This window comes from Mobula birostris, chromosome 7 (genome assembly GCF_030028105.1).
Source record: "Mobula birostris isolate sMobBir1 chromosome 7, sMobBir1.hap1, whole genome shotgun sequence".
Lineage (NCBI taxonomy): Eukaryota > Metazoa > Chordata > Chondrichthyes > Myliobatiformes > Myliobatidae > Mobula > Mobula birostris.
This window is the reverse complement of record NC_092376.1, coordinates 154,860,576-154,876,264: the sequence shown is the minus strand read 5'-3', so window position 1 is coordinate 154,876,264 and position 15,689 is coordinate 154,860,576. Positions and strand designations below refer to the sequence as shown.

The following is a 15,689-nucleotide window of genomic DNA, read 5'->3' as shown; positions in this document are numbered from 1 at the left end:
TATCAGTCTCCCTCAAATTGACTGATTTGCCATTCTGCTCCACTTCTGACCATGCGTTGCTCAGCCCCTGCCAGCCTTACATCTTCCACTCGTCATAAACTGACTTTATCATTTTCTACTGGTCATGGTCCCCAATTCCATTTGCTCGTGTATGTGCAAACTGACCTACATTGGCTACTGCAGGGGTCCCCAACCTTTTTTGCATCGCGGACCGGTTTAATATTGACAATATTCTTGCGGACCGGTCAACCCAGGGTGGGGGGGGTGGTGGTGTTAGTCATGACCGGAATATAGGTGATAAGTCAACTATAAGTCATTTATAAGTGGCTAATACACTCAATTTCATTTCTAAAGGGGTCTATCTAACAAATTTAATATTAAACACAGAGCATATTTTCCCCGTATGAATATAGTGATAAGTCAATTATAACAGTGGTCCCAAACTTCCGGGCCGTGGACCGATACATTGCCATGAAGACTGCAGCGGTGCAGTAATAGCCGGAAGGCACCCAGCACATCTTTAAGAAAAAAGCTGAAATAAACAAGCAATGGGCAATTGCCTCTGATCTGGGCCGACATTTACATGCCAAACGGCACATAATCAATTAGCTCGTTTATTTCGGCTTTTTTCTTAAAGATGTGCTGGGTGTGTTCCGGCTACTGCTGCACCACTGCATTCTTCACGGCCCGGAGGTTGGGTACCACTGATACAAGTCACTTATAAGTCAATAGCATCATAACATTTTAAGTAACATTTGGATATTAAACACAGCGCATATTTCCCTCGTATGAACATATAAAATCATTGCAACACACCAGTATCGCGGAATTGTTTTCCTGCAACAAGATGGTCCCATCGAGGGGTGATGGGAGACAGCGATACTCAAAGGGGGTTCTTTATGTCTAGTCTATTCTGCAATTTAGTTTTCATTGCATTCATTGCAGAAAACTCTGCTTCACAGCGATATGATGTTGGAAATGAAAGCAACGTTTTCAGTGCTTTCGTGGCTATCTCAGGATATTCAGCCTTGACTTTAATCCAGAATGCCGGCAGAGATGTTATGCCAAACATACTTTTCAGCCCACTGTCATTTGCAAGCTTGAGGAGTTAGTCTTTCTCCCGTGCTGACATGGGAGATTAACTGGAAACATTCACAAATGGGTCATAGACCCATTCCTTTGCACGTCTTGGGTCACTGATGACCTCGCGTGCGTAATGACCTCACGTGCGTTAAAGTTCAACAGTGGGCGTGACAGGGAATAAGGAAAGGTGCACCTGACTCGTCTCGTTTCATATCACCAAATCATATCGTTTCCTCGCAGCCCAGTAGCACATGCTTTGCGGCCCGGTGGTTCAGGACTGCTGGGCTACTGGATGCCTTGACCTGAAGGAATAGAATTTACAAAAGTAAGTTCAAATGTCTCCATGGTTTCAATTGTGTGTAACCTCCTGAAGAACATCTACCGTACCTGCAGACATGCAATGCTTGACTTTTGGGGCTTCTAATTTAAATTTCTTAAACGATGGCTACTATACTTCTAGCTAATAAAATACATAGTCTAGATTTCCCCCTCTCAAGCCCAATCTGTCCATCAGCCTTTTCATTTCTAAACTCATTAAAATCTATTTTGAAAATGCTTTTAGTCATCACTGGAGCTAGAGCGGTGGTACTCTAGTTCAATTAGCAGATTAATCACCCACAGGGCTAACAGTTGGGCTCTTTCCAATCTCATCGTGGCAATTAATGAATTTAAATTCAGTTGATTCTTTAGAAAGTAAAAACTTCTAGATTGTCTTCAACTTATCTGATACACTGATGTTCTTTTGGGAAAGAAATCTACCACTCTTAAATGGTCTGGCTTTTTTTTTACTTCAGACCTTCCGTAATGTGGTCAATTCTTGAAGATCCTTTAGCAAGCCACTAAAGCTTTATCCTAGCTGCCATGTTAGGGTTAATCTGATAACTGGTGATTTTAACAAGCTTCGTTTGTTAATAGAGACTGATGTTTTCAACCAAGAGTACCTTTTTGTATCCTTGCTATTCACTGCATGTTCCAACTGACCTGGTGAGGTCATCTTCATAAACGGCTGTGGAATTGTGTCTGCTTTGGGGAAACTATTCCTTGATAGTTTCTCCAAAGCAAACATAAAAGTCTGATACTAAAGATGATGAAAATGTTCAGTTGATATTACAAGCACTTTCAATTTCGTATCTTCACGATACCAGCTTTTATAGTTTCCTTCTTTTCAAAATCTCATATAGTATTCACAAGATCACAGAAAATTTACAGTTCCTGGCGCATTTCCAAGCCAGACTTTATATTCTTACTGTGGTGTATATATATATATATACAGGAATTCATCCTGGGGAGAAAAAGAATTAAATGTGCCTTAACGTTTTTTTTTTGTTTGGGTTCAGATTTTGATAATACCACATCTGCAAATTATCTTGAAAGTTTCAAATGCTTCTCAAACTTCCCATTAAATGCAATTAAGAAAAGAGGTTAAATTCTACTTTATTTCTTGTGAACTAAAAGTACCAGAAACCTGGTAAATAGGCAGATGTCTTATTCTGTTTAATAAATGGCATCAGCAATTAAAATCAAAACGTTTGAGAAAATTAATTATTCACATTCCAGTCATAGAGCATTTTGGATCAGCATTACTAAAGGTGTCCTTCAGACAGAAGTGGAGTTGGGGGTGTGAGAATGGAAAGGACATCAAAAGGAAATAAAACTTTTCTTTAAATTACAAAGAGTTAATCATATTCTAACTAGTACTGCCCATGGTTTATTCAAAATAAAATCTGAAGCTTCCTTTTGATTCTTGATGGACCTACTGTTGGTAAAATAAATCTTTAATCAGTTTTTTTTTAAATAACATTCTGGTTGGTCTATTGATCAGGTCATCCTTTCTTCTCCCTTAAGTGTATGATCAGGACCTAAACACAAATGTTTCAAACAATTCAATTTAATATCCAAGAATGTATACAGTAAATTTCTTGCAGTATAGCGGAAATATGTATAATGTATACAGAATAGAAACGGTAAAATACTTGCAAATTTCTGGTCATTGCTTTTAAATATTCCTAACCATAGTTATGATGACCTGATAATATATACCTTCAGTAGACTGCAGATTGCTCATTAATCCCTGAGTCTTTCTGTTGTACACAACAGCAGGTGAATGGTGTTTTGCATATTCCACACAGACATCTCATTTTAATCTGGGTGAGCAGTTGTGCATCAACATCAAAATTACAGTTTAAAACTGTATATCAGTCTCTGTGTAAGTGTGAGATGGGGGATGGGGGATGGGGAAGAACAGTATTAAAAGAATATCTTATAAAATTTCTCGTAGGTGACAAAAGTGAAAGGCCAGCTGCCATCAAAAGTATAAAATCCCCTGTATCAAAATTCAGCAATGCTCCACCGACACTACAGAAGTTACCTCAGTGTACTAGATGTGAGACCGGCATCGTGTAAGTATGCAAGCCTGCAGAAAAACCTCGCATTTATACAAATGTACTGTAATAATGAATAAGGGGAAGGTACCCCTCGGGTTTCAGTTCTTTGCCTCATCTAGTGACCTCCTGGAAAATAGCTTTATGAGAGCAACTGGCATCAGAGTTGGTTGGATTCATAGGTATTGTGAGAGAGAAAAGACTGTTTCAGGGAACGGGACTGCAAAGACTCTGTTAGCCAAATGGTTGTGATGAATATGAGAAAGTACAAAGTAGTCATTCCTTTCTCACTGGGTTTAGCTCCCAACTTTGTAATCTGAGGGAAGTTTATAAGTTTTAATGTTAAGGTTCACTTTTTCAAAGACATTCTCATGTCGTCCTTTGTTTTCCTAATAATTTTATAAATTTGTTATTGCTCCACAGCTCATCTTGGCATTCTTTTGAATTAATTATTTTGTTTTTGTCAACATATTTCTGTTCTTTCTAGCGGTGCTGTTGTTAAGGCACGGGAGAAGCTATATCATCCAGCGTGCTTCATGTGTTCTGACTGTGGATTAAATCTAAAACAGAAAGGATACTTCTTCATTGAAGAGCAACTATATTGTGAGACCCATGCCAAAGCAAGAGTGCAGCCTCCAGAAGGTTACGAAGTTGTGGCTGTATATCCCAACTCCAGGGTGTAAGCTGGTGCCTTCAGGATCTCATTGTATTTAAAATACTTCTCTTTCTGCTCTAAGATCTGGATTCTGACTCCTATGTGCCATAATTTAAATTTGAGTTTGTGTTGAAGAAATGGGTAGAATCAAAATGATCCTACATCCAGAAATGATAAATCTGTCAAATTGAGTTGAATTATAAATGTTTACCAAGCATTTTCAAGCAATGGTATTAAATTAACTTGCAGTTGACCGTGTCAGCTTTATTTTTTATATGTTTTGACTCTGCCTGCTTCTTTTCTGTAAATGATAATTTATGCTATATTTGGATATTCATTACTTGTGTTTAATCAGACTGGGAATTAATGGAGCATATTATATGGTGGGGAGAACCTCAGCGGAACTCTCCATCTTTCCATTGGTGGTAGGAGAGGTGTGCTGAAGATCATCGTATGACAATCACTTGCAAAGTCCCCTGTATTTTCTTTAACCCGAACACTTTATTTACAGCATTCGAAATTGTTTATATCAGCAAAACTTGCATGGACTAATATTTGCACTCTGGTAGCTAAGTGAGGCACATTCAAATTGTTCATTTTGTTGTTAAGATTGCTTTTGTGAAATTTCATGAGAAATTTTGGTCATTTTTTAATCTTGAACACCAAAACACATACCACACTATGGCACAGAACCTGCTTAATGCTACTACTTTCATTTCTTTCAGAACTTTGGGCCTTTCTGCTTGCCTTTAATAGCACAGTAACTTGTACAGAGCTATTCTACTTAAATTTGAAACCAGTATATAAGAAAATCTTTCTGAATGCACTTCTAGATCTTACACGTTTACTGTAGGTGGATACCTTACACGTTTACTGTAGGTGGATACAAAGAATTAATACGGCTTAAAATTAAGATGACCATGTTTTTATTTGTAGGGAATGGTGTCTTTACCATATCAGATTATTAATAGCTGTTATTTCAGACGAGAAGCTAATATGTGCTGCTTTGTTTCAATGCTGCCTTCCTTAAGGAACTGATCACATTTGATGTTTTCCAGATAACATATTCTTGCTCTGTTAGGAAATGAATTTCATCTTGTGTAGTAAAACAGTTTTTTTTACATCTTTATACTGATAGATTGTTAGCCTTGGATTAGTCTTTTTAAAACATGAAGTGTATATTGTAGTGTTAATAGACTTCTTTCAACCAGCTGTTAGTTCAGGCTGGTTTTGCATTGCTTATGAATAATCAAAAGGCTGATCTAAAGTGTGCTGAAATATCTAGCTTATTTTTGTGTAAAATTAGTTGGAGAATGGGACCTAACACAAGTTCGACATTATGCAGGTTGAGGTAACTCGGAACGTGTATGTTGTAAATGTAACTATTTGACCAGTGGAATGGGAATATAAAACACTAGAGGCATTACCAGGAAATACTGCAACTTCTCCTGTACTGAAAAATGTGTTCTTAATTGTTTCTTTTTGGGCCACATTATTTACACCTGCTCACTCTGGATGGCTGCCTCATTGCGCATGTTGAATAGCAATAAAGGTTATTAATTGGCTGCTTGAATTCAAGGCTGGAAGTACTTTTCATTCAGAACAGGTGTTGAAGGTAGGCTGTGAGAAGTCCAATTTGATGGGACACAGTAAGAATCCTGGGTAAGTGGTTTCAGATGCAGTTTTGAAATGTCTATGTACTTTGGAAGCATCTTGCAGTAATTTCACTTGGATGGGTGCAAAATTGTGGTAGTAAGAGTTGGTCATACCATGAGGATATGCTTGTTTGAAGAAATATAGCCCATTTATTGCTTCCAGAAGTAATGAGAAGAGGTGTTGAATTTTACTGCAGTGTGGTAAAAGATGACCCTAAAGAGTGTGACCTTGTTACGGGGTTGGGAGGGAGAAGGGGGTAGATGTGCAGGGCTAAAGGGCTGCATTTGCATCTATTCTTACATTTGCTACATATTACATTTGGACTTGGTTTCCCTGATGGAAAGATAATAGTCAAACTCTAAGAAGCAATGATGGACATTGTTATTGAATTGGAATTAGATTGTCCAAATGGTTTTGGGAAAAGGAATGGAACATATTCTGATTGTAATGGTTTACATTATAAAACCATAAGACAGAAGAGCAGAATTAGGCACCTCAGCCCATTGAGTCTGCCCCACCATTCAATCATGGCTGATCCCTTTTCCCCTTCCTCAGCCCCACTCCCCGGCCTTCAGCCCCATAACCTTTGATGCCATGTCCAATGAAGAACCTATCAATCTCTGCCTTAAGTACACCCAACAACCTGGCCTCCACAGCTGCCTGTGGTAGCAAATTGCATAATATTGCCTGGTAGTTTGCCTAAAAGCACAATCCACTGGAGGGTTAGTGAGTGATATAATGGAAATGTACGGCACTAGGCTTGACCTTAGTGGAGGTTTGTGTCATTTATGATATTGTACACTTCCTATTATTTTTGCTGCATTGTTATTTTGTCCTGCAATAGTTAACAGCAAGTATTAGAAGGAAAAAGTGATTTTGTTTGTGGGTATGAAAACCTGTATACATAATGAAAGAAAACACTATGGTAAGACTTTTTTTGGATGAAGGCATGTCCAAGTATAAGGCAAATTGTGCCCTATCTGTGGATGGTAGAATTTCAGAGACACGAGCCATATTGGATGAAATGAAAATGTTATGTTACATTATTTTTCCCATTTTCACAGTATTATAGTGTGTGGGCTTTCTTATTTTTATAATCCATTCTTCTGTGTAGAGTAAACAATTTTGAGATGGTTTCTTGTTAACTGTGCCAGTCTTGGTAATGTAGCATCAATGTGACTAATCCTCATCTGTCATCCTTTCCATAGGTATATTGTTACAAGTCTCATAGGGTCAAAGCCATAGCAATTACCTCTGCCTAACACTGCTAAATTGGTTAGTTCACAGCAACCTCCTGATATTAAATGTACATTCATTAGAAATCTCTCAAGGACAGGGGTTCTACCTTGTGAATGCATGTTTTCTGTTGCTGATGGACCAGAATTGGTGTAGATTTTGTTCTCATTTTTCTCCCTCACCAATATGCGGAACTGAAGTAAAAACATTGCTATTCTAATGTAACAAACTTACAGTGGATTTTCATTAATTGAGACCCATCAGAACTGTTACATTTTGACCAAAATAAACAATTATCCAAAGTTTCATGGAACTGGAGGTATAAAAAGGACAACCTGAGCAACAAATTATGTATTTAATTGCAATACAGAACAAATTAGAGCACTACCAATAGTATTACAGTACTATAAAACTGTATTTGTTTCTAAGCTACTGATAGAGGCATTAATCCAGTGTGAGCTGCCGTGTTCTTTTGCTTGACTATAAATGAACAAAATCAGTGTAGACACCTACTGCAAATAATGAACTGCTTTCACGCAATGCTTTCGACGATTGCATCCTCCAAGTATTCATTTTCATATTCAAGATGCTTGTCAATACCCTCAAGTTCTTTATAGTTCCCAACTTATTGGAGTAGTACTCCCGGCCGTTTCTGGCATCTCCAAGCCTGAATGCTTGAAACCTCAATGAGCAAAATATTTCTGAATTGTCTTTATGCTAACTTCTTGCCAACTGTCAGTAACAAAGATCACTGCTTTTTGAACACAAACACACGCAACTGATGCTATTTTAAAACTGTTCACTCGAATCACAGTGTATTGTCTAATGGCATGCAAGTGCACCTGACTGACACTTGTTAGAAACTGTTCAGCACAGTGTCCTGTCACAATTAGGCAGCATAGAGTCCCAAATAAGCAAATAGAATTCTGGCAATTTTCATGATTACTTTTGGTTCTGTAAGAATTGTCCCAAATAAGCAGCTAACTCAATTAAGCACTCTGTTACGTTGTTTGCAAGCTGTCTCATTATTGTTCATATCAGAACAATAAATTCTTCTGTATAGGATCAAGTTGTTTATTATTTCTATTATTTTTGTTTTTTGCCAGAAAGTGAATGCTCTGTGTGGGATTAATGAATTTCTAAAGAAATACAATAAATGAATAGTAAGTTTTTTTTTAAGTGCAACAAATATGAGCAAACTTTAGTACAATGCACATTAGTCAATAGATAAGTGAGGTGGCAGAATAACTTTGTATATGAATTGCATATTAATGTATTTCAGGAGTGGTTGTTTGGATCACTAAACCACATGTTACTTTTATGAAATAAGCAAATGTATCTTTGATTTTAAGGATCTAAGAGGCACCTAATTGTTTAACCATTTTGGCTTGCCACTAACATTGACAAACTGATTTATTGACCAAATTTGAAGCCTAGTATATATCTTTTTTATGCCAGTTACTCATTTGAAAACACTGAGCAGTTCTGAAGTGTTGTCTAAATATGTATTTTTCAATGCATGTGCTTCTTGCAAAACCTTGGAAAAATAAAATGCCTCTAATGTGCTGGTTGAATGCAACCAGTACACTTTACCTTTTTACACAATGTACTTAATCTGTATGTCATGATAAAAATTACTCAGTTCCAATGTTTCTGTAATGGCAAAATTGGTGATGTTGTCTGAAAACAATTCTGTTCCAGTTTTGATGGTGAACACATGCTATTTTCTTTAAATCATTGAATAAGAAATGGATCTGTACAGCAATGGTAGGTAAATGGGATCAATATTTTCACGTGCTTGTCAAAATTTGTAGTTTAATTCTTTCATTTCATTGGCCAGTCAGGTTCTATGCTAAATTTGAATGGTGTTTTACTGTATCCAAGGTTTTAACAGAAACATATAAAGGTTGTTGAAAGGCACTAATGCTTGCTCTTTATGTTCCCATTCCCTTAGACCTTGAATGTTAAGTCTGCTACATATTTTGGTACATTTACAATGTCATCTACTGACGTTCCTGATTCAATTTTAACTCTGTAGATTAATTTTATTACAATTTTCCTCTGTATTCAGTCTTAAGTAATTGCATAATTACAACACTAAACACCACTAAAGAATGCAAATAAAGCCATGAACTTGCATTTTTTGACTAAATGTTTCATTTTTCTGTTTGTGAATTCTTTAGAATTAGTTACCAGTAGTGGATGTCATCTAACCTGATGCAAGTCAAAGGAGGCCATTTCAGGACAGGATTTGAACTTGGAAATACACAAACAGGGTTTCTTGTGACCGTAATCTGTCACTCATATTTGTTGTGATGCACAATAGTGAATTCAATATCAAAACACCATATTGCACTTCTCTCCAATAAAATTACTAATTTTAGTGATACAGAAAAGCTTTTAGTTAAAAACTATATTAAACATGTTCCAATTTAATGAGTTTTTGGAAGTCAACATTTGGCTCTTGTAGATTGTCTGACTTTCCCTAGTTCTACTTGTTTAACTGGGGTGGGGAGATGGCGCACATTTTCCCAGTACATTACAAGGCAATCATCTGGATTTCATACTATTAAAAGCAGGAACATGACTGAACCAAATTGGAGTGTATTAATATACTATTTAGAAGATATCAAGGTCATGAATAATTTGGGCTGAAAGGCATATTTCTATGCTTTGAATCTAAATGATATCTTATTAATGTTGCTAGATTCAATGATGGTCAACAATTAGCTTCTGTGAATATTTCACTATTGGCTTTTGAGGAAGTTTCTGACAAATGGAGATTTCCAGATTTGTTGTCACCAAAGTAGGATTCTTCATCAATGAGCCATCTTTTCACTGAAATAACTTCATCATGAAATGACATTCAGCCATGTTTATTCTGGAATGACTTCATCTTGCTAAGAGCAGTATTCTAGTATATAATAACTTCTCAAAAGGACCAAGCTATATAAATACACATAGAATATACTATATAGAATATAGAATGAATTAGTAAAACAAAGTGCACTGTGCCAGCAAAGGAGGAAAAAAATGGATTGCAAGCAGATGGCAACAACAGTACATGTATGAAATGTCTTCTGTTCAGAGTCATGACAATCAAAATTGTAAAAATGCCTGTATAAGATTATTTTAATTAATTATCTGGGAAATAAGGGGTTGTTTGCATCTATATGCATGTTACTGCAGCTTCATGAAATTAGATGCCTGTATTATTTTCAATGTAGTATATTATGACAAGAAATTAGCAATGCCGCTATCACTGGAGTACAAAAAGTTTCCTTTATCAGTTGAAATGAACCTTGAACTACAGAAGTGCAACAAAGCAACCACTGGTATCATAAATTCGGGATTAATGTCTGCTTGTATTAGAATGTACATTGTGAATTTGATTGTCTCATCTTCTATTTAACATTTAGGAAATTGCTGATATTTATTATACATTATAGGGCATTATCAGCAGTGGGCCTGATGGTGAAATTACCCTATTACTTTCACAAATACAGGTTTCCCCCGTCATCCGAAGGTAGAGCGTTCCTATGAAATGGTTCGTAAGCCGGAAGGTTGTAAAGCGAAGAAGCAATTACCACTTATTTATATGGGAAAAATTTGTGAGCGTTCGCAGACCCAAAAATAACCTACCAAGTCATGCCAAATAACACACAAAACCTAAAATAACAGTAACATATAGTAAAAGCAGGAATGATATGATAAATACACACAGCCTATTTAAAGTAGAAATACTTCTCTACAATCATTGCCTGCACTGTTCTCCATAGCGAAAATCTCACACAAGCGCTCTCGGCAAAAACACGGCGCAAATGCTCTCGGCAAAAACACTCTCTCCAGTAACCTTTAAGCTATGGAGCTGCCAAATCATACCAAATAACGCATAAAAATACACAGTCTATATAAAGTAGAAATAATGTATGTACAGTGTGGTATCACTTACCGGAATTGGGAAGACAGCACAGAGCATACTGATGATGGTGTGTTAGGCTGAGTCGTCGGAGGTGGGGGTGGTGCAGTGGCCCCCCACCCTCCAGGCAGTGAAACGATACTGATCCGTGAAGCATGCAGGTGTACAGCGGTGGCCGGGATGCACCCAACACATCTTTAAGAAAAAAAAAGAAATAAGCTAATTAATTAGGTGCCACCCGGCACGTAAATGTTTGCCCAGATCAGAGGCGACACAATCAACAATCGCCTCTGATGTGGGCCGACATTTACGTGCCAGGCAACACCTAATTAATTAGCTTGTTTATTTCGGCTTTTTTTCTTAAAGATGTGCTGGGTGCCTCCCGGCTACCACTGCATTCTCCGCGACAATGTATCAGTCTGCGGCCGGGGGGTTGGGGTGGTGGGACACTGGGGTGTCATCTCATCATCGTCTGTTTCCATCAGGGCAGCCAGGTCATCTGTGTCCGCCTGCCTCGATGTCGAAAGTGGAGGTTCGTTGTCTGCTGTGGCTGATGTGGAAGGCTTGAAAAACGACAGTATGCTTGACTGCTTAGCCTAGCACATTTTTCTATCATGTAGTTCTTTGTAAGCACTCAAACCATCCTGCAAATATGTCCTAAAGCTACGTACCCTTTCAAAATTAAAGTCGTACTTTAACATTGCAGCAAAAATCTCATGCAGTTGCTTTATGTTCAGTTCCTGGACGACTTCACTTTTGGTCTGTTCGCTACTGCATTCAGTTTTGATTGTTAACCTTTCCTCTTCCAATTGCATCAGCTCTTCATCTATCAGTTCTTGGTCATGAGATGCCAAAACCTCTTGAACATCATCTTCGTCAACTTCCACAAGCCAAACTCACTTTGTCCTTGCTTCACTCACCACGATTGAAACGCTTAATTATGTCTAGTTTTAAGCTAAGTGTAACACCCTTACGAGCTATTTTAGGCTTTTCCGATACCTTAGAACTCATCTTGTAAATGGATGCTCACAGGCACGTGTTTAAGCAATGCCTGCTAGAATGTAGTTCCGGGGGAGGAGCGGCTGCTCGGGGCGTGCGCTGCTTTTTCTGCAACAGTGAAAACACCTTCTGTTAGCGAAAACAGGTAACTAATGTAGGTCTTTCGTAACAGTGAGGTTTTGTAAAGCGAACGTTCGAAAAGTGGGGGACATCTATATGTCCTTTGTCACGTAAAGCAGCAGATCATAACATTTAGATATCCATTGCACCCCTAGTGATTGCAACTGTCAGGTGTTCGTATGATGGTTGGAGTTGTACAGCACAGATCAACAGCCCCTTTGGCCCAGCTCATTCTTGCCAACCAAGATGTCTGAGCAAAATGCTAGTCTCATTTGGCCAATATCCCTCTCAACCTTTTCTATCCATTTACCCTATCTCTTAAACTTTCCCTTTGGGTTCTTTCCGATGGTGGGACAATCAGAACTGCATACACTACTGCAAGTGTAGTTTCACTAACATCTTGTACATATGTAATATGACATCCCAACTCTTGTACTCAGTGCCGTGTCTGATGAAGGCAAGCATACCACATGCATTCTTCACCACCCTTTCTATCTGTCCTCATAGGCTGCCTTTATTTGGGGCGGGGGGTGGGGGAGTGATCAAGGTGAATTTGACCATGGCGTGATTCTTGTTGCCAGTTGAGGTGGTTTGAGTATCTCAGAAACCTGCTGATCCCTTGGGATTTTCATGCACAACAGTCTCTAGAGTCTACACATATGCAAAATGCTGGAGGAATTTAGCAGGTCAGGCAGTACCTATGGAAAGGAGTTAACAGTCAACAGAACATTCTTCAGTACCGGAAAGGAAGGGGGAAGGCACCAGAATAAAAGGTGGGTGGAGGGGACTGAGGATAGCTAACTGAAGCCGGTTATGTAGAAAAGATAAAGGGCTGTGGACGAAGGAATCTGATAGGAGAAGGAACCATAGGAGGAAGAAGGGGGAGAGCCTTAGGGAGGTGATAGGCAGGTGAGAAGAGGTAAGAAGTCAGAGTTGGGAATAGAAGAAGAGGGGGAGGGAAGTTTTTTTTACTGGAAGAAGAAATCAATATTCATGCTATCGGGTTGGAGGCTACCCAGCAGCATATAATTTGTTGCTCCTGCACCCTGAGGGTTGACTCATCATGGCACAAGAGGAGGCCATGGACCGATATGTTGGAATGGGAATTGGAATTAAAATGTTTGGACACTAGGAAGTTCCACTTTTGGCAGATGGAGCGCGGTGAAATGGTCCCCCGTTTTACAACGGGTCACAGCAATGTAGAGGACGTCGCATCGGGTGCACCAGACTCCATAGCTGACTCCAGCAGATTCACAGGTAAGGTGTTGCCTCACCTGGAAGGACTGTTCGGGGCCCTGAATGGAGGTGAAGTTGGCCACTTTTACCTGAGACAGGGTGGGAAGAGGTACAGTCAAGATATCTGCAGGAATTGGTAGGTTTTATAAGAAGAAAGCCCTTAACTCTGAGTGGAGTCATTGGGACAGAGTTTTTTTTTAGCAGGCTTTCTTATTTTTATGAGGCCAATTTGCTAGCTCGACACTCAACCCAGCACGGATGGAAAGTGTGCAAGGGAGCCAGCTGGAATCGAACTCAGGAGCCTTCTCTCCGAATTCTGGCGCTGATGCCACTACGCCACCAGCCAGCAGAGGTTTTATAAAAGATGTCGTTAAACAGATTGTCTCCAGAGATGGAGACAGACAGGGCAAGAGAGGGGAGGGAGGTGTCAGCAATGGACTGTGAATTTAAGGGCAGGGTGGAAATTGGAGGCAAATTTGGTGAACTGTTGAGCCTCAACATGGGTGCATGAAGCAGCACAAATACAATTGTCAATGTAGTGGAGGAAGAGTTGGGAAGCACTACCAGGGGGAATCTTGGAGCAAGGACTGTTCCATATAGCCAATGTTAAAGTAGGCATAGCTGGCTACCCTTTGAGTCTGAAGATAGTGGGAGAAGCCAAAGGAAAAATTATTGAGGGTGAGGACTAGTTCTGCAGATGGAGGAGGGTGGTGGTGAATGCGAACCGGTTTTCGTTCTTTTATTGAGAAAGAAGTGGAGAGCTTTAAAGCCTTCTTGACGGGAGATAGAAGCGAAGAAGTGTAGTCTCTAGAGCAGGTGTTCTCAACCTTTTTTATGCCATGGACCAATACCGATAAGCAAAGGGTCCATGAACCTCAGGTTGTGAATCACCTGCTCTAGAGTTTATAGAGAATGGTGCAAAAAATAAAAACATCCAGTGAGCAGTAGTTTTGTGGGTGAAAATGCCTTGCTAATGAAAAAGGTCAGGGGAGAATACCCAGACTGGTTCAAACTGACAGGAAGGTGACAGTAACTCAAATAATGATGTGTTACAATAATGGTGTGCAGTAGTACACACCATGGCAATCCTTGAAGTAGATGGGCAGCAGAAGACCATGAACATCCATCATCAAGGACCACCCACCATCCAGGCCATGTTCTCTTCTCACTACTGCCATCAGGAAGGAGGTTCAGGGTCCTTAGGTCCCACACCACCACATTACCCTGTACTACCTGACAACCATCAGGCTCCTGAACTAATGTGGATAACTTCACTCATTTCAACGCTGAACTGATTCCCCCACCCATAGACTTGCTTTCAAGGACTCTGCAACCTGTGTCTTCAGTATTTATTTAATGTAGAAATCCTATCGGACCTTTATCTCCCCCTGTCCTAGTCTGCCTCCTGGACATCCTCACTTAGACCTCTATTTTTAATTCATCTTCCTTATCTGTTACATGACTACTTTTAGGTTCCAACCACTTCCAAATCAGCTTAAATCCTCTCAAGTAGTTCCAGCAAATCGCCCTGCCAGGTCCCCCCTCTATCTGAGGTGAAGAAGAAATCCCAATGACCTAATAACGTGACTCCCTCTCGTTTGTCCTATCTGCTTACTCCTATTCCCACTGTAGTACCCCGGCAAGCCTCAGGGTCGCTCGGCTTGCTGTCGTCTTGGGAAACAGCCCTCAGCCCCGCCAAACTGGGTAATTAGTTTGTGTGGATGCTGTGTGATGTACACCACCCTGCCCAAATAACAGACAATACACCAGATACGATTAAATGAATTACAGTTTATAGATCTTACCGGAACTATGTAACATAATAGAGAATAAAATATAAAAGGAAAATAAAAGGCGCCACACTTATCAAAATTCAATCTCTTCGTGCACAAACAGTTGGAGCTCAGGATCTTCCTCCTTCATCCTGCGATCCCCTCGGACCACCTGAACCTGCCGCCTGGGACCAACAACGGTGGTCGACCAGACGCTCCACATGAGTCCGTCTCCGTCTCCTCTCCTCGCCGAACAACCTGGACCTCGGTCTTCTGATCGGGGTCTGACTCTGTTCGCCAACTCACAGCACCTTGTCCATTCTCCCTCTCTCTCTCACGTCTTCTGCCTAAAAACCCGCACATCACAATAACTTACAGACACACAGAAAGAATAACATCTATCCCAATTGGTTCGTTCATCCTCTTATCAATAAAATAATCCAAACAAACTACTAGCAGGAGGATTTTCTCAGCAGTTAACATAACAAAAAAGCCACTTCAATTATAACGTAACAAAGAAGCCATTTTAATTAGCTTACGCAGTAACATAAAAGAAGAATCCCCTTACACCACTAAAGCACGGCTTCTGGAGGAATCCAAAGATTAGTCTTTAAGGTCCCGTACCATAGCAC

The 15,689-nt window shown here is 39.5% G+C and overlaps 1 protein-coding gene across 1 annotated transcript in view; it reads left to right on the top strand.

Annotated features, from left to right (window-relative positions):
- The window catches only part of LOC140200521 (PDZ and LIM domain protein 4-like), a 109,690-nt gene extending 100,540 nt beyond the window's left edge, over positions 1 to 9,150 (top strand). The window contains exons 6-7 of the mRNA XM_072263984.1: positions 3,362 to 3,482; positions 3,952 to 9,150. Of these exons, the coding sequence (XP_072120085.1) occupies positions 3,362 to 3,482; positions 3,952 to 4,147 (317 nt within the window). The 3' untranslated portion in view covers positions 4,148 to 9,150. The remainder of the gene's footprint in view (positions 1 to 3,361; positions 3,483 to 3,951) is intronic.
- Positions 9,151 to 15,689: the final 6,539 nt, after the last annotated feature.